The sequence below is a fragment of the Hetaerina americana genome, unplaced genomic scaffold, assembly GCF_022747635.1.
Source record: "Hetaerina americana unplaced genomic scaffold, ioHetAmer1.1.p SCAF_5, whole genome shotgun sequence".
Lineage (NCBI taxonomy): Eukaryota > Metazoa > Arthropoda > Insecta > Odonata > Calopterygidae > Hetaerina > Hetaerina americana.
Genome location: NW_027287095.1, coordinates 32891208 through 32918421, shown reverse-complemented (window position 1 = coordinate 32918421; position 27214 = coordinate 32891208). Strand labels below are relative to the sequence as shown.

The 27214-nt window shown below is 40.0% G+C and overlaps 2 protein-coding genes across 2 annotated transcripts in view; one reads left to right on the top strand and one right to left on the bottom strand.

The window, feature by feature from the left end:
• The window catches only part of JhI-21 (Juvenile hormone Inducible-21), a 115471-nt gene extending 114505 nt beyond the window's left edge, over positions 1 to 966 (bottom strand). Inside the window, exon 1 of the mRNA XM_071592019.1 lies at positions 714 to 966. Coding sequence (XP_071448120.1) covers positions 714 to 723 — 10 coding nt within the window. The 5' untranslated portion in view covers positions 724 to 966. The remainder of the gene's footprint in view (positions 1 to 713) is intronic.
• An 11792-nt stretch (positions 967 to 12758) lies between these two features.
• Positions 12759 to 27214, top strand: part of LOC139693479 (uncharacterized) — a 29605-nt gene continuing 15149 nt past the window's right edge. The window contains exons 1-2 of the mRNA XM_071591656.1: positions 12759 to 12929; positions 16161 to 16958. Of these exons, the coding sequence (XP_071447757.1) occupies positions 16690 to 16958 (269 nt within the window). The 5' untranslated portion in view covers positions 12759 to 12929; positions 16161 to 16689. The remainder of the gene's footprint in view (positions 12930 to 16160; positions 16959 to 27214) is intronic.

Genomic DNA, 27214 nt, shown 5'->3' with positions numbered 1-27214 from the left:
TGAATCCCCACTGTAGCTATCTGACCTCGTCCAGCGGCTACTCGCGTCGTCAGCACTTCATGCGGCACGAACGGGTACTACTTTCCGGATGACCCTCGTATATCGTACAAAGTTTATATAGGTCAGTAGTGTCTACATTGACGGTCATTGAACCGGTGCAAGTCTTGGATACAATGAAGAATCCCGAAGAGAAACAGGAAACACGAAGCATGAAAGATGCCCCATGAAGAAAGCGTTCGTTAGCCGAATCAATGCCGTGGGTTGAAGGAACTAGGAAGCGAAATACATGCGATTGATCCAAGTTCGCGACGGTTTCTATGAATAACGTGGCGGGATATAAATGCAACGTCCGATGAGACGATGCCCCGGAGTGACGTAACTGTGAGTACTTTCCGGTACGTGTGCATTTATATATCCATATCATATCTATGTACATACAACTAAGCTGACTAACGACAAAAAAACTAAGAAAATATCCAGGTTAATTGGGGATATAAATTAAAATATTCTTATGTTGTATCATAACAGGAATTTTCGGGAGATTTATCATGCCATGATTACTACCGACATGAATGAAAAAAGAACTACTTTCATGCGATAAGGGTTTAAAAGCAATTTCAGCGGAAGTAAGTAAGTGCATTCACAATTCTGCGTGAGGAACTACAAACGTGACTGTCTAAGGATTGATTCCAAATGAAAATTTTTAAAAATACCTCCTGGCATCTCCTACTCGATAAAGTTTTTTTCTCAGGATTAACCCTTGCCGCACTTATCCTCTTGGAGAACCGCTACAGGATTGCATCATGTACGCCGGGCACATGGTCAAAATGCGAATCACGATTGGAAGACTATGATCATGCAGTGTTCACCTAAGGCACTCTATCCCAGTTATTTTAAACTAAGGGTTTATTTTGAAATCCAAAGTTCCTATAGGATATCAGCTTTCTGATAACGCCTAAGGCACACTAGCATCTCAAACATTCTCTAATGACTGCTACGAGCAGTACACGTGATAAACAGCGTAACACCATATTGCCTAAAGTTTCCGTACCCTAGCGTGAGATGGCTCTGAGGCTTCACTACCTAAATTGTGACGCTGCAGTCGGGGTGAGAGTTTTGGGAAACACGTCAATCCGTGGAAAAAACGCGCGGAATAGAGGGCGGGACTTAAAAATAAGACTCGCAAGCATTCCCCACACCATATATTTATTTATTTATGAATATTGGTGACGATGTCTCATATAATTTGGAGAAAATAAATTATAATGTAGTTTACTGACTTTCGAATCTACTGGTGCAATTAACAAAATATAAATGGGAGGTGGTTGCACGTCAATTCAAAATATGAAAGTGCAATTTCTCTCTCTCCAGTTTTTGCCCAACTTTTTGAATCAATTTATTCCCTTTTCATTCAAAACCGAGCTCAATGAAATATATTTGTCATTATACGGACATTTTTTGCACATTTATGAACAGTTAAAGATGCCATTGGTCTACAAGCCCTCAAGCGATTGAATATAATTTCTTTATTATTAAAAAAAATAATGGCCTTCACCATACTATCCTTTTCTATAAAAACCTTTATTACACATGTATATTGTAATATCAATTTGAGCAAGAGTTAAGACCATGGATTTTTTTAACGGAGTAGAGAGAAGAGAATCACGTAACAAGATTAGGTTTCACTTAAGGAACAAAGATTAAAGACAACATTGATGGATTTCCTTGACGATAAAATTTGCATTATAATTTAAAATTGATTTTTAAAGTATTTTTGACCAGTGAGGCAACTGACACTTCCTTATACGTTCTCGAACAGAAGATCAAAGTGTCATAAATAGATGAATCAAGTAAAATATGAGAGTATATTTTCTCTTTTTTAGCTATTTTTTTCAAATAGGAGCTAATAAGATAAATTCCTCTTCGATATCTCTTTAGATACTGCATAGTTCTGATTTTTCAACATCGTTGTAAAGATTTAGAAGCTTGTATGTGAACGTTCTTGCGGATGTCCTATTACTCTGGTTCTCTATGATTCTGAGTCACTTGCAAAAAGGAGTTTCGATTCCTGGCGGTCCAAAGCGATGGAATGTCTGGGCCAAGAAAACAACATCATTACAGAAACACCATTTTACCTTAATCGGTGGCTAGCCTCAGTGAGAAAAAGTTTAGTTGACCGCGGATACACCTATGTTTCTGTCTCGGCCGCGACATTAGAGTGAGTTTTCGTGTTACATTTTTGGAAGTACCCTATTTTGGCCTTCGTTTGTTACAATAGTAAAACCGAAGCATTGCAATGGATTCCACGTGAAGAAAATGTGTTCTGAGAGCGGAAAACCTATGAAGAGGGGTGAATATATTCTGAAAGAGAGCTGCAGGTATTTGAATACAGGAATGGATATAAATCCAGGACTATAAGAAAGAGAGGCTTTAGGCCTCTATTTCTGATAGCTCCATACGACTGTAAAGGCGCTCAGACACTTTGAAATTCCGCTTTGAAAAAACCAAACGTAGTTTGTGGATGGTGAAGAAGGAAACGGGGAATAAACGCATGGATTCGTTCCCCATCATCACTTTGGGCACTAAATTGTTTCTCTACTGCAGAATGTAACTGAATTGCAGATTGAAAAATGGTTATAAAATAGTAGAATGTTTTCCTGAAACAATTATTGACAATCTAATTTAACCAAACCCACGTCAGCCACATATATTGGATCTCCCTCCTAAGGAATCGTGGAATGTTCCAAAAATATGCAATGAAGCAGATCCGCAAAGCATAATATTGTATCCCGTAAACACGAGGAAATATCTTCGGAAAGCAATGCATCTCATGAGTGCGAGCGATAGCGATACACGTGGTTGGTAGATACTAAAAGTTCCTCCCAAGGCGTATTAGAAATCCTAAATATAAGTTTAAAGACCCTTGCATTATCGCCAAAATTATTCGGAAAGTTTAGAAACAAAAGACATTATATATAGTAATCGAAGAATGTGAAAATCGAAATAAGTATTTCTTCTCGTGGGATATTGCGGAGCAGATATTCGTGGAAGACAAACACCAAGTTGGAATATAAAGAAATAGCCGCAGGAAAGGATGTAACTTTAAGAATAAAAGAAAATTTTCACACGACTAGTTCTTACAGAGAGAAAATCCACACACTTTCAATGTTTTATCGCATTTTGATTATACAAGTATTACAGACAAAAGAGAAGTTTGGTCACTCAATACAGGTGCGCAAGGAGAAGGAATTCGTTTATATGAGCAAGGCATTCTGTGAAACTCCAAAGCAAGTGCGAGAAGATATTAGCTGAGAATTGGTAGGCAAGTTATTTCCTTTTATTCAAAGCCGAATTAAATCAGGAGAATTCAAAAAAACTCGTTAGTGCACACGAAGGAGAGACTGAAATACGGAGAAGAGATTATTACTATAGAAACTTAACGAACATTTTCATTCTTTTGGTGTCAAAAATACGAGGGCTACTCGATAAACAGTAATCATAACAATTATTTCGAGTTATTTACAGAGCAAACATTTAATATATGCTCAATAGGCTATCCTTTCCAGTTCTCGTGAATGGCCCTAGCTTCAGTCCTAGGACATAACGTGAAAAGAAAATTTCGTTTCCCAATTCTGCCAAATTAAGACCAAATAATTGCATATTTATTGGAGCATCAGGAACGCATACTCTGTGCGTATGCTTATCACACCAAAATATGAAACTAATTTTCACCGAAACAAGACTAGGACAGTTTAAAAAGGATGGTGACACTATCATGTTTGCCTGAAATAGGGATTTGTCACCTTACGTAGCGTAACTCACCATGCGAGAGATGCCAATTTCAAATTTCAAGCAAATTCCGGGTCCTTAATAACTACAAAATATCAATTGAAAATTATCACATACGATTATTTAATTAAATCTGTGAACTTCTTTCACCAATTCCAACGAAAACGGTTCCACCGACTGTTTAGGAGGTGGGGGGAAACGATTGACAGCACGTGAGGCTGATATTTAAACATAAGTTATAGTCCAAAAGAGCTCTCCTATTGGTCTAAAATCAAAAATGAGCATTTTATTCTCTTATGCCTAGGGAGTGGGAAAAACTATGCTCGTCATGGCTAACAGTTTTCGTTACGCTACCCTGTAATTGGGATATACAGTTTTCATGCGACTATTTCAACGCCTGAATATTTTATTCTTGTTGCAAATCCATTCCTACTCAGAAGAGGCAAAAACGTGCGGATGAAGGAAGATTTCTCTCACTCACGACCTCTCCTCGGTAAAACACATACGGGAAATATGTGAACAAGCTAACGAAAAAATTTATTAGACGAGTATTGGGTAAATGTGATGAAAATTTTAAAGAGCGATGTTATCTGTCGTTGGTTAGGCCTCATTTAGAATATGCTGTTAGTACATGGGATCGTCATGAAATTTGATTGGTTGGCCGAATCGGATCGAGTTCAGCGTGGAGGAGCCAGATTTATTAAACATTGTCTTAAACTGAGTAGCGTATCCAAATTATTAGAGGAGCTAGGCTGGGAATCACCCACGGAGCGAAGGTTAAATTACAGATTGAAGCTCTTGAATTAATTGGAATAATTTCTCTTTAGCAGTGATGTTAAAAATGTGTTATTACCCCCATCGCACTACGACAGGAGAGATCATGCCAACAAAATTAGAGAGATTAAGTTTAGAACAGATAAATTAAAAATGTCACTTTTTCCCCGGACAAGAAAGGATCAGAATAGCGTTTACCAAAAGCGCTTTGGGGAAAGAGTACATGGGTCAAAATTAGTCTATTGTGTATTCAATACCTGCCACACACCCTAGCAAGAGCTTACAGGGTAGTAAATAAGTCTCAAAATCTAAATCTGAACTTGCGTATCTAATTTAGCTATTGTGTACCAGGTATTGTACCTATTCATTTTCAATATATAAAGAGACATTCTTCCACTTTATGCAAGAAATATTTAATCGGTAATTTAATTCTTTTCATCGGCCAGAGGGACTGTTTTTGGCCGTATTACATCCATTATGGACGGCAATACATAACTGATGAATACACACAATTGAGTGAGAACGTCGCGACGCGCGCTGGATATAATTGAAATTGGAAACTTGACGAAATGTGGTCTTATCATTACCACGGGTTATCAATTAGGAATTAGTTTGTAGCACCTATCCAAAATATCCTTTTACCTGTCAGTCACTTCATTCCCTCGTAGCCACTAGCACCCATATTTTCCATTACCTGGTTTTCGTAGTCCATTCTAGGCATTCCCCGGTAATTCTACTCCTCTATATCTCTTTTTATGCTCTTTAATATACTATCCTCCCACAGTATGAGTTCAATTAGTTCATCTCTTCTTTTTGTTAGTGCCCTCCATAGATTTCTCTCTTCATGTACTCTTCGAAGGGCTTCTTCATGTGTTACTCTGCCGACCCATTTCATTTTCAACATTCTCCTAACGCACCACATTCCCATCGTTTCTAATTCTCTTTTCTCGGCCCTCCTTATCGTCTAAGTTTAACGTTCGTAGAAAAGTATATCTCGTTCAACACAGTGAGAATAACATAACCTTACGCCACAAATATAAATTCATACAATATAAATTACTTATAATTTAGGGCTTTAGGCAGTCTCTTAAGATCGAGTTTACAAAATTCCACCAAATGACATCAACTTCCAAGATGGTAACTAGACGTTCATGTCCTCTCCCTCGCGATAAATCACGCTGTAAATATCGCTTCAGTGTTTCCCACTCGCTCTTTACCTCACGTCACACTAGCCTAACACATCTATACTTTCTTGATTCATTTCTCTCTTGATATTTTTTAGCTTCCCTGTCGTTTTATTACAGGGTCCGTACAATAAGTATCGTGACTGGTTCGCTGTAGCCTCAACGGAACGGTGGATGGGGGTCCGGCCGGTCGGCTCGCTAGAGGGGTCCCCCACCACTCAGGCACTTAGATCAGTCGCCTCCGGGCATGCGTTGAGACAGGAGGTGGATTTTTGTGACGTGTGATTGTTTGTGGTGTCGTCGCGCCAGCATGGAGCGCACCGTCGAGCAACTCTACGTAGTGAAGTTTTGCGTTAAACTTGGGAAATCCGCGTCGGAGACCCTTGAACTCATTAAACAGGCTTATGGGGATGATGTTTAAGCCGCACAAGAGTTTTTGAGTGGCACAAAATGTTTAAGGAAGGCCGGGACCTCGTCGGAGACGAGCACCACGTCGGACGCCCAACGATCGCTCGAACCGATGCTCAGGTGGCCAAAGTGAAAATAAATTTGGACTCTGACAGGCGTTTAACCATCGCCGTTATTAATCGGAACCGTCTACACCATTGTAACAGAGGATCTTGTGATTAGGAAAGTGTACGCGAAGCTGGTGCCGAAAGTTTTGAGCGAGGAACAAAAACTGTCGCGGATGGAAATTTCGCAAGAAATTGTGGACTGCGTGCAGGAAGATGGAGATTTTCTCGACAACGTTATTACCTCAAGGATAGCTCAAAAGGAGCTCAAAGGATATCGGTTCGACTCCACCGAGGCGGTTCAAGCGGCGACGAAAAAGGCTCTCGACAGTATTCCGGGAAACCGATTTCCAGCGGGCTTTTGACGAGTGACAGACGCACCGAACGAAGTGTATCGATGCAGGAGGAATGTATTTTGAAGATTATTAAGTAATTGTAATAATAACTGCAATAAATTTTGATTTTTGGAACCAGTCCCGATACTTATTGTATGGACCCTGTATTTCTTGACGCTATCTTAACTATTGTTGACCCTAACGACTGTTCTTTTCTGCCGCTTTCAGTTTTGTCGTACAATACAAGTTTGTATTAACACATACTTGTATTATAGTGTGCTGATGACTGCAGAGGCCTCGCCTCCTCCGCTGCCGTGTACGACACCGTTACTATTGGGCCCAGTCCCATCGTTGGTAGGAATCGTTTTATGTTTTTGATCGACGATATCGCCAGGGGATAAATAATATAAGTGGTTTGCCGTTACCATCAAAAGTTGTTGTTTTCACAGGACACCATCACTTAAATGGCTACCCCACTGGGATCAGATGCATTTGCAGCCGCCTACCTGTGGAAGAGATGCTGCGCGGATTTACATTCCGTCTTACTCCTACCCTTCAACTCGTCTGGCATGGGTGAATCAAGCTTGAGAAAACATCACTACGCCCCTGACAGGACAGCTAGAAGTAACGATGACGTGAAGAAGAAAATAATATAGCGCAAAAAATAAAAACTCTCGCGATACATAGAAGCAAATAGTCCATAGCGACCACCCAAAACCTAATTTTAATGGCTAAAAACTTTAAAGTATCAACTTTTATTTGTCCTTTGTAATTTTTAATCAACTTTTGCCTTCTACCAGTCTCACGGAGTCCAAAATTCCAATTATTACATTACTCTTCCATCCTGCAATACTCTACCAAACTATCGAGGCCCTCAGCGTCTCACTACTTCTCAATATCTTTTATCCACCTTTTCTCCCTCTGCATCTGCCTGCCATCTCCAAAGAGTTTTAACACCCTTCTAATATTACTGCATTTACATATTTCCTCCGCTCACTTTTCTCATTATTTCGTATTTCCCACGACCCCAACATCCTCTCTTCGTCCACCATACTTGTTCGTTTGTCTTCCTCTCGGTCTAACTTATTATCATCATGCATCTCTACACCCAAATCTCAAAAGCCTTCTTCCTCTTACTTCAAAGACTATTTCTTAACTCTAGGAGGAGCACTATGCCCTTATATGCTATTGCTAGTGCGCTATTCTATCTATTATTATACGCTATGGTATCTTAGTCTTCACTAATATTTGTTATAACTGTAAATATTTACTTGATGTGCTTGCGATAAGTACCATATTCTTTATCAATTCTTGTTTCTCCAATGCAATTCTACTCCTAATTTCCCTTCTCGAGAGATTTATTGTAGATTGGATGGATTTAAAATATCGTTCTTTCCTCGGACCATTAGAGATCATAATAGACATGACAACAATCGCGTAGGAGATAATTAGAATTGGTAATACATATATTTGTTGATATCTTGCATATTTCTTCCTGCATGTTATTCTTTTTTATTTGATAGACCCATCTTTTTAACAGTTCTACAGCATGATTTGACTGTACGTATCCTGTTATGAAATATTGTTGCACGTAAGCACCTTCTTTCGCGTGATTAATATTTTCGAGTGCATGAACAAACTAATATTTGTGTAGAGATAAAATGATTGGGTTTTGCATGTAGTTTTATTCTAATTAACGGGTGGTGACCTAACCAACCTTGGCAAGATTATAATATATGCTTGTCTTTTTTACGATAAGAGTATCATATTTGCCGACTATGATATCTATCCACCATGAAATAATTGGTTAGGGAACTAAATGCATTGGTAAAGTATCAGAAAACCACAAAAAAGTCTTACAAATTTCAGTCGTTTTCGGCAACTGCACGTAAAATAGGTACTTAAACTTGAGAGATATTTTTAAGATATTTTAAAGGTTATTCTTCCTAAAGTAATAACTCGTGACACTGTCTGAAATATAATTATAGCGATCACGCTTTAATTGCGAATGAACTGACAGCTAGCAAATTATTTTCCAGCAGTGGTAAGAAAAACAAAAATCAATGAAAATGCAGCTTGTCATCAATTAAGAAAATATAAAATGGATTAGCACTATATTTGTCAAAGTAGAATATATTTAATCAATATTACTACGCATCTTGAAGAATAAAATCAAACTTTTATTATGATCTAAAAAAAGGATTCTGATACGGTCAGAGGGCTATCTGTTGATCGACAAAATATAATTATATTCTTGTCATTCAAAGGAAATTTAAAATGAGTATTCTTCCGTACACAGCGTCAATTATTATTTTTTGTGAATTAAAATACTTTTAATATGTATTTTCCCTGACTTTTCTGGTACTAAAAGAATAATCTTACTTTTCTTGAGGTTCCAGGTTAGCCGTCATCCTGGATGTCTGCATTAGCTATTTTAACTCCACCACAGAAATATCTCACATAATTGAATCTCATGGCATTGTGTGTAAGATTCCTGAAAAAACTATTCAAAGGCATGCCGATGAAAACTGTAGAGGATAATTGCAGAAATAGAGACGCAATCTGCGGTGACGTGAAAAAGAAGAGGACATAGAGAACTTTTTAATCTAGAGAACTAATTAATCACACATTTCACGCTCGATCAAGACTGTAAGATCCAAAATCAAGGAAATTTCAGATATGTCAATTTAAATTCGGATTTCCATTATTTCATCTCACTTAGGAGATCTAATTGATTGGAAACTTGAATAATATATTATGTATATACAGAAGGGACATGAGTAGGAGACTTGAGTTAGGCAAAGAAACTTTCACAAAGACGAGAGAATTGATGATAGGACATTGGGTCATGATTTTAAGAAAAGGTTCATTAAAATTTTGACATTGAGAGTAGTTATGTACGGCGCGGAAACATAGTCATTGAAGCAGGATGATAGAAGTAGATTGGAGGCTTTTGTAATGTGGATGTGAGAAAATATGGAAAAGATGAAGTGGACTAAAAAGAAAACAAACGAGGAAGTGGTATGGTGGGGGAAAAGAGGGAAATGTTGGGAGAAATCAAAAAGAGGCAGGAAAAATGGGTGTAGAGCATTTTGATTTGCAATGGGATGTTGAAGACTGTGATAGAGGGGAGTATGTTAGACAAAGGAAGAAGGGGCAGGAATAGGATAGGGATGTTGGACGGAAAGAAGGGAGGAATGTAGCATACAGAGATGAAGAGGGGTCTGCTGTGGCGCAGGTATTGGATTGCGTTTTGTCAGGAGAAGCATAACATTTCATTGGTAGTTATGTCCATCCAAAATCTACCTTCACCGGTACATCACCTATAATAATACATTTTTCATTAATAAAGAAATTACTTTATTGCAACTTCTCCGTATATTATCAATTCGTCTACTTAATTTTTCCGCACACGTTTGTAACCACACACGAAGGAAGATCATGATATTAAGGTTTGAAAACGGACGTTTTCATCACTTCATTAAGTCCATCATCAACTTGGAAGAAGATTTTATATGATATAATATAATTTATGGATGATTCAATGGAAATAAGTACCACGCAGAGTGTTCGGTTATTAGCCGGAGGGGGGCGGTTGATGCTATTTATCAGCCTCACGCGGTGCAATCCTCTGATGGCTTGAACTCTGAATGAAAGTCCGATTGTGGCACGGGGAAAGAAACTGGCTCCCATACCTTGAATGTGTGAAAATTCCCACTACCTAGATCAAACAGAACGATGGAAAGAATTCATTTTATCCGAAGAAAGAATTGCTGAAGACTCCTTATATTATCTACCAGCCTGGACATCAGGGAATGGCTAAATAAGCGACATATATCAATCATGTCTCTTTTGTTGCCGTTTCTTATCCCCGACCCTTGTTTATCGGTATCCTGGCCGAGTCGTGGCGGCGTAGCTGTTTTCCGAGCGGTGCGCCCGCATTAAAATTTCGAGTCCCAAATCTCCCGACGCCTCCGCAGTGGTCACCCGGAATGAGAACCCGCCGCGCGCGTCTGGAATATGCACCTCCCACCTAGGGGGTTGTATCCTTCCCTTCTTCCTTCCCCCCCCCCGTCCACCACCCTTATCCCAAACCCCCGGCCCGATTCACCAGCGGACGCGAGAGTGCGCCCGTTCCGAACGAGTGGTCCAGGCGGGGGTTGTAAAAAAATGGCGACGAATCTCGAAATGGAAACGGCATGTATTTATATTTAAAGGCTTCAGAGAGCGTGCGCTCGTGAGACAGGGAAAGTGTGTTTGTGTGCGTGCTTTCGTGCGCGCGTGTGTGTGTGTGCGTGAGAGAGAGAGAAAGAGAGTGAGCAAAAACTTCACGGGATCCGTAACCGCCATCTCCGTCTCTCGCGGAGGAGATGGGAACAAAAAAGTATGCTTTGGAAAAAACGCACGCCATTGGTGGTAAAATACTTTGCTCGTGGATCCGAGAGAGGGGAAGCCGCGAGGAATGGGAGCGAGACCCCATAAAATAACGTGAAATCAGTCCTATTCGACTTCGTCTTCGAAATGGAACGGTTTGCATATGCATGCGAGTAACTTTGGTTGGATGAAAACTGATTAGATAATAACACCAGAATATTATTTCTTTTAAATTAACCCCAAAACCTTTTAAATAAAGAGGGTGAAATAACATTACATACACCGGAAACTTAACCTTCCAATCCTGCCATCTTACTGGTTCAGTTACTACACAAAGTAGGTTTCCAAATTTAATTTCGATGGTGAAATCCTCTTTGATCGATTTCAAATAAAAGTCCATCAGTAATTTAAAAAATTGAGGCGTGCCAGATTTGCTTAGCCACACTACACTGTTTGGATAATCAATCATGCCTAATAATGCAAGTAGCAAGTCTATGTAACATGGGTCTAAATAAAACTGCATGGGAAACAAGATCATTTCCAGTTCAATACAAAACTGATGCAGGATAACCTGGTGGAATGATCCTGGCTTGAAATTAATTTGTCTGGAAATCATCACACACATCGAGAGCATTTAATTTATCACTGAACGAATAAACTTTGCATTTTTTCCACCAAACTTTATTACACTACTACCGCTTTTGACGTATATGCCACATCATCAGGTATGGCACCTGATGATGCCGCCTATGCGTAGTGTAGTTATATTTAGGGCGAAAAAATACAGAGTTTACTTAGTATTCAGTAATCATGGATTTTCACAAAGTACAGCTTGAAACTATTAAATTCGTATATGATTTCTTTTTTTGAGACGAGTGCCGTCACCTATTTTATGACCTTAGAAATTTCTATTTGCAGTTGTTCTAATTAGATAACCATGTATTGAGCAGTCTCAATAGAGTTTGAAGAATTTATCATTACCTGATAATGCTAAGCAGCTAGTCTGCGGGACCTTGAACCCACACTACGTAGAGTGGAAGGAAATATTCCGTGCATCAAAAACACTTAACGAAGGCTAAAGTGATTTCTGAGGGACTCCCACAAGTGTTTGGCGAATTTAATTAAGCACGGTCCATGTTTCACCCGCGGAGTTACCGAAACCGCGAATAGAACACTAATAATAAAGTGAATAGGTTCCGGCGATATGGAGGTCCGTGTCCATTTCGCACGCGCCTACACACACACTCGCACACGCACGCACTTAAACCGACGTGTCGTTCATTTTAATTTTCGTCATCTTCTTCTTTCTCTCCTTAAACACCCCTCCTCTAACCATCCCCCTCCCTCCCCCCGCCACACACACGTCGTTACTCTTTTTCCTCCCTTTTCACTCCTCGGGAAGATGCGCGCTACCCCTTTCCGCAGGAGGCATTACCGGTGCACGCAAAGCCACGGAGCTTGACACACACGCGGCAGGGGAGTATTTTCTTCGAGAGTCAGAAATAACCCCGCGCTAGGGAGGTGGGCGGCTCAGGGCGGGAGGGCTCGGACGGAGGAGGGGAAGGTGGTCCCGAGAGGAGAATCGTGTATTGGAGGGGGGAAAAGAGAGTGGGATGGAGTGGGGGGAACACTCTTACTCGGAAGGCACGGTGGAATGGGGTGGGAGGTGTGTGTGGGGGGGGGGAACGGGGTTGAGATTAGGAGCGGGGAGGAAAACGAGGAGAGAGAGAGAGAGAGGGGATGCCTAAAAATCTTTGTCGTAGGGATGAAATGGACTAGTACCCGCTTATCTCTCCGCCGGAACAAACAACGCGCCCGGAGGAGAGCGCGCGGCGGGAGAGGGCTTTGCCGATTTCTCGCTCAAGTGACTCCTGTCGAGTTAGCGGCCATCTTGGATACAATCTTTCACCCCCCCCTCCAAATCCGCCCCCCCATCACCGTCGCCGATCAACCTTTCAGAGGTAAGTGGAAAGGTAATTTTTTCCAAAGAGTGTGAGGGGTCAAATTCTGTCTCTCTCCTATCCCAACCCCCACCCCCACGTGCATATTATAATTCGCGGATAAAAGAAAGCGGTAGGAAATGTGAAAATTGCGTGACCCCGGAGAGATGAGATCCGTGTGAAATAGGGGTCGTCCGATATCCTTCGAGATCGGAGGATGCCATCATCAGTCTGTTTCCTCCAACACGAATCATATAACTGATCGCGAAATATGACTTTTAAATCTTCATCTTTACTTTCATCATTCAATCCCCGAGCTGAGTGAAATCTCAGAATAGGTAGAGAGACAACATTTTCGCAAAACAGCTGATGCTTGTAATTCGTCCCCCCAGGGCCACCTCGTCGTCCGTGTAATCTCAACTTAGACGATTCCTGTGGAGCCGAAAATTAATTTCGCGAAGATCTGGGAGGGATACTTGGAGGGTTAAAGGTTCGAATCGTGATGGAAAAATGTCGACCGTGAGGTCCCAGCGACGTTGCGCAAATACTGGATCCGAACTCTCAGACGCGAGAAAATGGACTCGTCCAAAAAGTTTGGCAAGCAATGTTTCTTCATTTGCAGCACCGATGAAGCACCTTGGGTGATGTTTTAAAGATCCAACATAATGTTTACGACGCGACAAATCATTTCCCAACGTCCTTTTAGCGAATTATGCCCGTTTGGTCGCAAAATACTTGTTTACAAGATGTTACGCTAGCGAACAATCGCTCGAGCTGCCATCTTTGGTGTGTGTACCGTCACGCAAACGGACGACCATTATGAGTCAAAGAGAGGTCACACAACGGGAACAACCGAATATTTTGCGTTCGACGTCACATTTCCATATTAAATTCTCGTTGTCCATCAAATTGAGATATTTTTAATTTAAGTACCGTGCGACACCAACTTTAAACCTTCGCTGAGAAAACAAAACAAGTCTTCGGGGTTTGCCAAATAACGAATTAATCCGTCCGTTTTCGTCAGCGATTTGACGAAAATCGCATTATTTGTTAAATCTCCGCAATCCCTGGACGTTAAAAACATCATCAATCGAAATCGCGGAGGGATGCCGATTTCAAAGATGGAGGACGCGATGCAACCGCGGATGAATTCAACGGGCGGATTTTAAACAGCCTCTACGCCCCCGCTGCCCCCTCGAATTTAAATGTCTGCAATGGAATGTAATTTTAGACATCTGCCAAGGATTTAGGAGCGTATATGGAATCTATTTTCAAGTGCTAGCATCCCCCACGCAGGAAAACAAGACTGGTTCGTTTTTCGAAACAAAGCGGGGGGTAAAAAAAAAACCTTCCGATCGACTCTCGATCCTTTTCCTCCTTTGAAAAAAATGGATGGGAAGGAGGTGGAAACAGCTGACCGTAATGTGACACGGGGGACGATTTATTTGGGACAAATTTGCTCCTGACTAGTGCCGTTTTGCCTCTTGAGGAGTCAATTATCTCGAGTTCTTAATTTTTCCTTCGCATCCTCCTTGCTCCTACGTTGCATTTACTGAGGCGGAAACTTCGTTGCGAAATATTTGATTTCGAAATGTCACCTCGACGTACCTATGTGAATCAAGAATAGGCGAGTGTTTTTTTTTTAATATGTCCACCACTAATTCATTGTGTGTAACCATCCATTTCGCCAATTCGGCACACCATCCTCTTATATGGATGTTCAACACCGAGAATAATCCGATCCGATAATAACTTTTTTTAAATACTAAATCAACCTATGGTAGACGAGAGGCCATTTTTGTCTTAATATATATAATCACAATCCTCATGTCTATGGAGTCAACTTACATGTTTTTTCTCCTAAGACCGGTTCGATAGGTATATAATGCAATAATTTTACAAACTCCTTTTTTAATTGCGATCTGATATCAAAATAATAGAAATTAACCTGTTCAGCCGTCCATATTTTTAGCGTTTATTGCGACTCAAGCCTTAACTGTCTTACATCCATGTTATATCTGACACCTTCGGGTTTTGCGTAGTTTTTGCCAAATGTTTAGTACATATTTTGAGACTCAATCCTCGGTTTTAATATTATTGGTTAAGTTTTTCAAACAAGATCGGCTAGGTGACCACATTATAAGATTTTGTCAAATAACATTTCCTAGTATCATTCAGTTTATTTACGTACCCACTCTCATATCATCCTAATCTACTTAATAACCTAATGAATCTCTTGGAAAATTGGGTTCCACGACGAATTCCAACATATTACAATGGACAACTGGCCGTTCTTAGATTGCTGCCCTCCTCCCCTAGTTACTCAATTCATGAGACCCAACTTGTCTTTTTCCTTGCACCAGTGCCTTCACTGCATAACATGTCACCGCATTCCATTTACAATATCAAAATAGTCTCATTTGTTAACGCGGAAGCCACATTCTAAAATAAAAAGTAAAACCAAGGCAGGATAAGACAGTACTGCAATGCAATCCGACGGAACATGTTTGTCTTAGGAGACGGTGGAATTTAATATACAATTAGAACCGTTTTTCATACCCGTATCGACATGCTGATCAAGGTATTCAATAATAGTTTCTTCAAATTTATGATTGCATTCCTCGCCAATTTTAAATTGCATTAAAACCAAGCCAAATAAAAGCAGCAAATAGATTTCACCAAAACAGGCGCTAAAACCTTTGATCAGTGTTCAAATATGACGCACCCAACTGTTACGATGAGCAAGAATATTGTAACAGATATAAATATGCAGATAATACCAACTGCTGGGACGAAATTCTGATATGCAAGACTTAAATAAGTTTTACAAAAGGTTTCAAGAGCTATTTGATATTCATCGTCAATAATATAAGAATTCACAATGATTTATTTCCGCTGTCACAGAGCGACGGTCGAGAAACACCGCCAAGAGTAATTTGCGCCCTCCATCAGTTTTGGCACAGATCTCTTCAGCTTCACCTGACCTCCATACAGCTTGAATTTGCACCTGAATGTAATTGAACGTGTGTTCAATATCTCTTCATTGGATTGCGCTCTTGTGGCTATTCCTAAAAATAAGCATGTTTAGAATGAACGATTTTCTCACGACAGTGATAATTAATATTCAAAGCCTCGAAACGGCCACACGAAACATCTCACCAAATCCTGAATTTCCAAAACAAGCCCACGGGACCCGAAAAACAGAAATATTTTCAACACTTCCCTCATGTTTTCAAAATTTTTCATTCATAGGTCATCCCGGAAGGAATCAGCAGCAATGGAGGCAGACCAATCGGAAGAGTTATGAAATGAACGAAAGCCGACACGCTTGCTGAGGGGACGCGCTGAATTCATCGCTATTTTCCTCACCCATAGAGTTGAATGGCAATAAGAAATCGGTAAGAAGAAAATCATGGTGCAACTTGGAGCCTAATTCCCGGACGCGATCACCACCGGTGCATTCCGGTGAAGTGATAAAAACCGTGTGAAGATGTCCCAACATTCATCACTTCCAGGGACTCAGAAGACAGAACAGCAACACCAAAAGATATCAAAATCGGATGTTTCACAAAATCGATCCAAACGATAGAATGTAGCACCAGTCATGACAAGTCAAGGACGATAGAAACTATAAGTACCTATATTCTATATTCCCTCGTGATTCACCGAGAGCCGCTCCCAAAACATTCGCATAGCCCAGGCGCGCGACGAGCTGTGTGTGACATGTGAAGTCCGCCCGCCGTGTGCCCATCTTCAGCGCAGGAGTGAAGAGTAGGGGACGATGAGGGTTGAGGACAAGTGGCCGTTCCAGGTGCAGCAGAAGAGGCACGAGATGAAGAAGAGAAGGAGGGGAAGGGGGTACCTGTCCACGAGGAGGGCCATCGACAGGGCGGGGAGTCGGAGCGGCGCCGTTACTACACAGGGCCACAACGCCCGCCGCCAGGGTTTGGTGGTGGACGGCGAGGGCGACGGGGGCAATCCTCCGCCGCAGACGGCGGCGGCGACGCAGGGTAGCTGCGGGGGGAGGGTCCTGAGGAGCCGGAGATATAGGTGAGTCACCACCATTTCACATTAATCCAAGCCTATCTCGACGCTACAGCCCGCATCTAGTCCATCGACTCGTTTCCTCGGCTAAATCCACGCACCCGCCACATGCAGAGCCCCTGGTGGGCAGGGAGAGAGGAAGATTCCCACCGTCCTACCTACAGATTATCCTAGCCTATCTTTTCCTCCCTTAAAATTTAACTACCTACGTCAATGCTTTCCCCATCTCTGTCCCAATCCATTCCCTACATCTCGGTTCTTCCAAACTGAGTGAGTTCATATCTAGGCTAATTATCTGCCCCATGATTCTGATCCAAACACACAATGTACTACAAATCAAGGCTTAAGATAATCTATTGTCCCCTTTAACGTTCAAGGCCCCAGTCGCAATTCTTTCATTCCGAAATATCTTCATCCATCTGTCATTACCACCTCCTTTTTACCCTTTCCTCTGGCCTCAATTCAACTGAAAATGCGGCCTAAACTCAGAGAATATGCTCCATGATATATTTCACCTCCTTCCCTAATAATCGACTTCGTCTTCTAAATGTTTAATTAATTTATATTCTAAGCTTTATTATCTCTTCCAACATTTCTCTTTGATGCTGTTCATAGAGTTAATGAATAATGCATCGTGAACGCCTTGCAGTTAAGTTCGATTATCACCCTTAAGTCTCAATGTCAAAGAACTTAACTAATATTTGGAGTGCCTTTATATTTGATAATGGCATAAAATGTCTCCAACTTTTTGTTTATTTGTCATTTATTCCAGCAAAAGATAATATAAAAAAATGGAGTACTTTAAAATTTTTCTCAGTTGCAAAATGATCTCTTAATTGCCGGCCGGTTTAATTAGGTGGATCTGATAACCCAAAGGTCGCGGGTTTGAACCTCACCTCGGACATAGCTGTTGTATCTATTCTGGTGGTTTGGCCCCTGGAAGACCTGTTGACAAGGTAATGTCTCATCGGAATCCCAAGGGGCGCTCATACTACAAGAGGTGTCCGGAGAGCATTATTTTAGATATGAGCTCCAATATTCAACGAGTTAAAGTTTAGTGAATCATATCTTTGAATTTGTCACCAGTGGGAAATAGTTTATGTCAATTATTTCCAGAATTCTGTAGATATATCTACAGACTACTGTAACAAGTTACTAGCGTGGAAGGACGCATGAATGCCCACTTAAAGAGTGTGACTCTACAGGCCAGGCCATCAGAAAGGTTGCCGTCAATGTTCAAAATTATAATTAATCGCATACTATAAATTTTCAAAGCATAGGGCTGTAATACTTTATAAATTTTGCAAACAAGACTTAGCAGAATCAAATTTTGAATTATCTACCATCATTGTCCCGAATATTTGAGTATCTAATAACCTTACTTGGTGGCCCATCCTGCCTATCACACGTCCTACTCACTCAAATACATTGGTAAAATGACGATGGATTTGTTTGCTACCACATAACAAAGACAAATTTCCAAACAAAAAGGGAAACGAGCCAAAACGCACCAAGAAGCAATGGGGAATTCAATAATGTAAGTGCCATTGAATTCATAGGGCCAACGTTATACGTAAATAATGCAATCTCGGATGGAATAACACAGAAAATATATGCAGGTAACAGACGTATTTATGTCCTTCACAAAATATAGACCTCAAATAATCTGAAAAAGTAAACCAAACTTTAAAAACTACAAAACAGCGATGAGACCAGTTGTATCTTAGGGGGGGGATAATGGCAAGTAACACAGAAAAACAAGAAAGACTTGACAATTTTTAAAGGAAAACACTTGAAAGTATATTTGGACCAATACAAGAGAGAGGAGTTGAATGGAGAAATAAGAGAAATGAAGAGTAAAATGATCTGATAAAAGAAGAAACCACAGTACTAGCCGTGAAGCCTCAAAGAATCCGATGGTTGGGTTACATACATGTAAAACCATGGGAGACACAAGATGGACAAATAAATTTTAGCAATGGTTACCAGGTGGGAACAGACCCAAAGGGAGACAGAGAAAGATGGAGAGACAATGTCATTAAGCACTTACGAAAAATAAATATTACCTACAGGAAGGTGCTAGCAGAAGAGTAATGAGATATATTTTTGTGCCACAGAGTGTGTGTATATATGTGTACACGTGTGTGTGTGTTTTAACGATATTTAACGATTATACGGAAACACTCACACGAGCAGCAAATCATGGACGGCACAATAGAATACACATAGAATAGCAACATTTAAAAGGACACTCACACGGTAAATTGTTCGAGCTTTCGGCCCTCTCAGAGGCCTTCACTAAAGAAGGCCTCTGAGAGGGCCGAATATATATATATATACAAATATATAGACACATGTATGTATATATATTTGCATATATATATAATTGTATATGTATATAAAATTGTATATATATATATATATAAAATTGTGAAAATAAAAAATATATTTTTTAAATATATTTATATATATATATATATATATATATATATATATATATATATATACACATATACGTCGCACACCCATACATACACACAAAAGTTATTGCTTTTCAATTTCACACAATATAGGATATTGTTTAAATAAGGAACCAGCACTTCTTAGGGGAACAGAGTAGGCAGTAGATTATTAAAAGATCAAATAAGAGCATTAAAAATGTTTTTGATAAGAGATAGAAAATAAAATATTAGAAAATTTGCTTCAACAAAGTTCTGAAAAAAAACAGAAATATACTTGTTTGAGCAACACAGCCTGAATTATAGAAACATAATAATAATTATAAATCAGTAAATTAATACAAAATCATTTTTGATATAGTTTAAGACAACCTCGCAGATACTTTTGAAATTTGCTTACGAGCATTCTAAGGGAGTAAATACATTTCATATCGTAGGTAGACCATTATATGTTTTAATAGCCTGATAAAAAATGGATTTAATGCCACACCTAGCTGAGAGTGAGGTAAATAGAAGGCTCTTCTTTACAGTACCGCTAAGGCATTAAATACACCCTTCCTGCACCAAACCACCAGTGCAATATCAAATTTATACCACGCCAAAATGTACGAACCAGTGTTTTTCCTTGGGGATGGAGATAATTAAAGAAATTAATTTTATCAAATTATTTTGCATGATATATCTAATGTCTTCATGAAAGATTTGAATAATCTAAGGCCACTTTAAAATCCGTAACTTTTTCTCCAATTAAAAATACTTCTTTTTTAGGTACCCGTTTACAAATTTGGCGTACCTAAATTAGGAGTCGTTCGTGGAGTTGGAGAAATCTTTTATATGGCCAGAAAGGAAGCCACTCTCCGGCGAACGAACGGACAAAGCTCAATGTTGCACGAAAATGACATACCCTCTTCCCGATAAAATGAACTTGGCTACAGTTAGATGAGTAAGCAACAAGATTATTCACCAGTTACTGAATGGCGAGCATCTACTAGAGCAGACAAAACAAAATGGTCGCTCGAATTAGTGGTGTATCTGGAAAAACAGACGTCTCCAAGTGAGACATGAAATGGTGAGACCACGTAAAATTTTTTAAGCAATGTACTCGCATCGCTCTAGTGTTTTGTTTTCCGTGTGTGCGATTGACGAGCCGTGCGAATCCTTTGTGGGTAAGTGCGATCGTGGCTCGTGAGGAGAATCATCGTTTGAGTGCCCGCGCGGTTACGTTAGCTTCTTCTTCCTTTTTACAACCCAAGTACGTTTTTAGGGTCAATGTCACAGGAATAACTCCACATAAACTCCAAGATCTTGCGTAACTATCTCACTAGGAGCGCTGCGTGGAGTACATCCGAGTGGGAGTGCGTTTGTATCAGTATTTTTTTCTTTGATCTTTATTCTGGCACTTTAGATTGGTCACCGGAGCGGGAGTGCGTACTTCTTAACAAACCCTGAGCGTGTGTATATGAGATGGCACGTCGTTTACCACTCTCACATACGAAGAGTATTACCTTAAAGATTGTTTAAAAAAATACTCTATGAGGAAAAACTTCTAATGGCCTAACTCTCAGAAGCATCGCTCATTACTTTTTCTTACCCTTACGTATTTTCTTACCCGTAATATTATAAGCGATATAATTTCAATAATTAATATCCATGTACCTATATTGTCGTCAAAGTGGGAATGTACAGATGAATAATGAAACTTTTCTTCCTGCAACGGGCATAAACTTGGTTATTTTCCGTGTTTTTTCAACCTTTCAGCTCCTTTTTCCTACGACCATGTAACACTCATGTCTCCAATTCAGTTGAACCCCATAAAGTTGAATAAATTATCCAAAGTTTGAATTTTATCTTGGCAATGAAAGGCATTATTTTGTACTAAGATGACTAGTTTGGAAAATATTTATGTAACGAAAATATATTCTGTTAATATTAGCATAGGAATAAATACTTCATGAGCTTATACACTTTTCACAACGAGTACCACGTCAATAGCCGTTGGCAACGTAGGGATTCTCGATAAAAACCCACTTCCATACACGGTGCCTTAAACTATGCGAATAATCGTGAGCGTCGGTTAAAAATATCCCGTACTGTCCTGTATAAAGCACGTGTATGTGTATTCAACGCAATTGAGACATGCAGAGAATATGATAATTGCTCTACTGCACTGTTTCAGTAGTTATTTTTTAAGTGCCGATTACGATTCCAGTCGGCGAACAGAGGATAAATATTCCTCCAAGTGAACAGGAGGTATTCATAATGCACATTAGTGGCGCAGCTTTTCTCAGCTTCGGCGCCTGCATGGTGGCAGTCGATTTGGAGCCAGCGTAGATGGCGTGGAATGACGACCATTAATATCTGTGGGAGGGAGGCTCGTAATCAGTTTTTTTAACATGATATCCGTGGTTAGGTTTCACAGTTCATTAAACTTTGCTCCCTAACAATTCGCTCCCCTCCCATCTCCGGTGTCATCTTGGCTTTCTTCCAGAGTGAAAAAATAAGTAAATGGGTGTTTCATTCCGATTCCCGCGATGACGGATTGGAACGAATAGCCTACCAAACACGGCAAGCGTTCTTCTATTTTCCTGGCGTGAAAAACTCAAAGGTCATTTTATTTTTGACTGAAACACAGAAAATTAGGTGGGAATTATGAGGATCAAGAGGGTATTTTAACCATGCGACATCGATCTAAGTTCCTGTACACATCAGGATGGCCCTCTCTTGTTTTAGATCTGACGATCCGTTCCTTTCGGGAGGCACTGGGATATTTCTTCTGGAGTAGATACTATCAACGGTCTATCCATCTTTTGGGTCCTCTTTAAGGTGTACTGCGCTGCCCTATTGGTTTTCTTTTGGGTGCTTCATGATAATCTACGTTCAGATGACATCCCTAAACCTTCAGCAATTTCTCACACTTTCAGTCGGCGATCCTCCATGACCATTTTATTCACTTTTGCAATAATATCCCGAGTAGTGGCACATTTTGGCTGACCACTACGCAGATCATCATCTAAGCTGTCCCGACCAAAGTTTAACTGGTTGGTCCACTTGGCAACAGTTGAGTATGAAGAATCAGAGTCCCTCCAGGGTGTTCCGAAAGTCGGCATGAATTCCCTTTACTTTCATACCTTTCTTTACGAAGTATTTAATCACTGCTCGAATCTCAATTTTTCCACCTTCACAAGTCACTACGCGAGAACAACAACAGAGAGACGTTCGCCCGACAGATCTCTTCCCAGAGCACTGTGTTTACTCATAAAAGATTACCTATTACTACGCGGGGAACTCGTTGCGTTAGCGCTGACATCTGGTGGTGGTTCCGAGAACCTTTCCAACAACCTTTGTATTTCGTTTTTCTTCTTATCTGATGATGAGGTGATCCATGTCTTCGTCGCCCCCAATGGCAATGCCCTGCACTTTAAATTAGAATTGCCATTCCTGACAGTCCATCGGATTTCCCAAATATTGTCTTTAATGTCTTGATTTCAAAGGTTCCTCAATCATTCTTGTTTTCCTTTGTATCTCCTCTCGCTTCCGTACGATACGTCCTAATTAGTCTAATGCAAGTGCTATAAATTTGGGTCATGCTGCATGAATGCGTGTGCTGATTGTTCCAGATATCCTCTCTCTCAGGCAGTCAGACATTGACGTGCTTCAGTAGATTTGCTTCCTTTGGTGGCTCTCAGGGTTGTGATTACTGCTTAGCAATTCCAAGCCGTAATCTTTAAATTAAATTCTTTCTTCTATCGGTTTGTCCTCAATCAGATATTAACTCAAGGATGACACTCTACTGAAAGAAAGGTTCTTAAATTTTTTGGTCCGTGGATAATGTCATAATATAATTTTGAGCTGATTGATAAATCTTGGAGAGCTAATTTAGTATTTTTTTCTTTTCAATTTCATAACTGGAAGCATATTTTCTCCTTCCCTTCCGATGTCCCATTGGTCTTATTTTGATTACATCTGAATGATACCCTGCAAGCCACAAGTAGGATGTGTGGCATGGGGTGCCACACCAGGCATGCAAAACCACAATTAAATTTTATTTAAATATTATTGGCCAGTAAAATAGAACAATGTAATTCAAATCACGGAGGAAATGCTATTATTACATCTACATGCACCACGGTATCTAAGTGCGAAATAATTCTCTTCACATGCGAGACGAGCTGATAGTAACAAGATGTACCTCAAGGGACTGTTTATTTATTATTCTCGACTAAACAGATTCATCGATTTACATGGTAAAAGTAAAAAAGTCAACAATTCATATATTAATAAAAAATAGCAACGTAGAAAAATTACAATAAAAAAGTACCAGAATTAAGATGAGCAGGAGAAAAAGGTGGGGAGAAGAATATTAGGCGTTTGAAGGATTGCGACGCATATTGGGGGAGGAGGCAAAGTCGGGGTGATGTTTCAGGTAGGAACACCTATGACCAGCTGATGGAAGTACAAAATTGGATGAACGGAAGACGCGGGGTGGTGCAGTGAAACAGTTCTTTCGGCCGCGACGGGAGTGAGGACACCCGAAGCAGGGAAATGGAGAGAAGTTCGGATGATCTAAAGTTACACTTGAATATATTCATGAGAAACTTGTTGTTTTTACGGGAACGGCGATCAGTCACGGAGTTAATTCAAAAGGAAAGATCTTATGATTTCAAGAGGCAAGTTGCGGAAATGTAATTGTCGGTGACGGATGATGGAGGAAAAAATTCATCGGGCGTTGAGAAGTTTGGGGAAAGAGGGCGGAGCCCTAATTAGAGACCAGTATACAATTCACATACATATTGGGGACAGGAGCAACGAAGGCAAAAGGAGAAGTATGTATAAACGCAAGTTTAAATTGTTCACGTTATTGGTAATTGAAAACCACATTGAACGAGAGGAAATAGTTTTTATGTGCTCACCAAGGACCTTTGCCTCAAAGGTGGCACCTAAACCTCTCTAATCGGTAACCGCTGGAATGACCCAACTAGAAATTAGATAAAAATGAGCTGGTAATAATTTAAGAAGAGTTAAATATTTAATTGATCATTTTGATTAATTAATTTAAAGGCATCAAGAGTTAAACTTACTGACTAAGGCGTCCAAGTGCATACTGCAAAGTACTGCTGTCGCCAATGGAATTGATATGACTGAAAATTTTACGGTTGTCGGCATATAGGACGATTTTACATGTTGAGGAGGAGTTTACGTCAACAAGTCGTCCATACATATCAGAAAGTACCAGCAAGTAGCTTTCTCCCAGCCAGAGTCGTAGATTTAAAATGTATCGTCAATCCATCTCAGTTAAAGTCAAGGCAAAAATCCAAATCATAACGACGTTTCGTCGGTAGATGGTTATCTACTACTTAACAGACGTCGCCACCATGTTTTCCCCGTCATTCATGGCTAATGTCTGTCACGGAATGGATGTTTCGAACGGGACAGCTCGCAATCAGTAATGCTCAATTTGCCACATCTTCGTGAAGTTAATCACTTTATAGCGCCCCTCATTCGTGCCGAAAAGAGTCGACAGTGATTGGCTTGTTTTTTTGACTGTGCGGACATTTTGGTAAGTTTTTAAACACATTTTGGGATCAGGATTAATTATGCATTAAGAAGAGAGTAGCAATGCAAAAAGTGGGCAATTCCAACGGACGAAATTCGGTCTAAATAAAATTATATTGTATTCATTTCCATAATTATGCACACACAAAGTAAATGAATGACCGAAGAAAGCTAATTCTGTCGTTTAAAACCATCTCATGTAAAATTCAACGCTCTGGACTTGGCCACGATATTGCACCGCGGTCCCGAACTGCCGGTCATCCACAAAAGAGGGCATTGCTTTAGAAATAATTCTTATCCTATCAAGAGGCATATATCTATTCTATAAATAAACGTTGGCGGTAAGAGTCGAATGTTCCGTTGGACACGGACGGTTGGTTACGCCGTTGAGACGTTGCTCGAAAGGTGACGTAATCCCCAATCCAGGGACCGCCCTCTAGCTCTTTCTTTCCTTGACCTCGAGGGTTAATCTCGGAGGGGGTCCACCTGCCAGTATCACGGAGGGGTCACCATGTCCTACGCGAAAAAGTGAAGAGGGTCCCGGACGCGTGGGAAAACAACAAGGTACTGACACGTTTAAAACGCAAGGGTATTAGTAAAACATTTCGCCTCATCTCTTACTGCCTCGGAGAAGCAAACTTAGTGCAGATAACTTGTAAGAAACCGGCCATTTACTAAGCAGTGGTTGCTAGGTTCTGTGGCTCATACGTGGGTCTAAACATTGGATAAACGAGGGTATAGGCACATGAAATAGTTTTAAATAGGCTTGACAGGGTGAAATTCTTTCATCTTAATACCAGGAATAATCCGGCGAAACCAAGATCGTGTTCAATGAAATTCAATGAGGAATTGAAAAGTTATAATGATATATTCTTTCGGTAGGTTACCACAGGTAAGGAACAGAATGAAGGAAAGAAAACCACTGTCACAGCAATAGTCTACCCTTCACGAAAGTCACCTGATGGGACGTAATACCTGTACTTCACGATGCCCACTACCCTGAAGTGAATAGCTTTTAAGTGAATCACGTCTTTGGCACAGTAGACAATGCGCATTTTACCACTCCAAATCCTTCGCAATCCAAAACTCCAATCCTTTTGACAATTCCTCTCTTGAATAATCTGTCCACTGACCGTTAATCTCTTAACACGCGTGCACCTAAACTATTCGTTAACAATCTCGTTCATAATATCAGATAATTTCGTTCATAATGCAAGTATGACGTCATTTTCATGTATAATATCCGCGGCATTAAAATCAAAATATCTGTAAATTTTCAAACTGTATTTTGTAAATCAACCGAACGTGGTGACTACAAACTTTTTCACTATCATAGTAAGGAAACGAGTCTTTTAAGTAGGTTTCAATAGTACTGTTAATCCACGAGATTAGTTTTGACATTACAATGTGAAAGCATAAATTATTATTCATTATAAACATAAAGTGTTGTTATCTACCATCGTGAATCTCATTAACTTTTTCAGTATTCGTCTTCCTCCTCCTTTCATTCCGTGTTTCCCATTGACCTCTAACAATAAAAAACTATGGATGAATTAAATTCATTACAAGCCACTGACGTGCCCCGTAATGCACGAACCACAGTTCATTTATTACTGTAGAAATTTTTCAAAATACTTTAAATTTATATGCTAAATAACAAATTGTATGATCGTTGAGTGGCTAACACAAATATTTGCACACTGGAGAGGAGAATGAAATTATTGAAGTTAAATCTAAAATTAAGACTTTTGTTGGTGCTTCTGTTTTTGATAACCGAGGTGAGGGGGTAAGAACCTAATGAGTGAGAAGAGGAATCATTACAAAAACGGAAACAATAAAACGGAAATAATACGGGGATAATCCAAAAAATTGAGGTCTTCAACTTTTTTAAAACGAGAAATAAACGTTTTTTTTAATTGATGCATAATTTCAAGGCTTGAACATTCCACCATTTTTATAAAAGACTGCCATTTCGTTGAATGCAATTTTGTAGACGATGGGACAGTTTTTGCGTGTCCATGTCAAACCAGCTCTTCACCATGTCGTTGAGGAAGCGTTGGACCTTATCTTTCACCTCGCCTTCGTCGATTGCCACAGGCGACGAAAATTGGATTTTCTACCACATTCTTTTCTACAAAGCAAACTGCCGGAAAAATGATGGAAACTGTGTTTTGGGATCAAAATAGGGCATTGCTGCTCAAATTCACAGCTCCAGGGGCCATAATAAACGATGAAATGTATTATGAGACA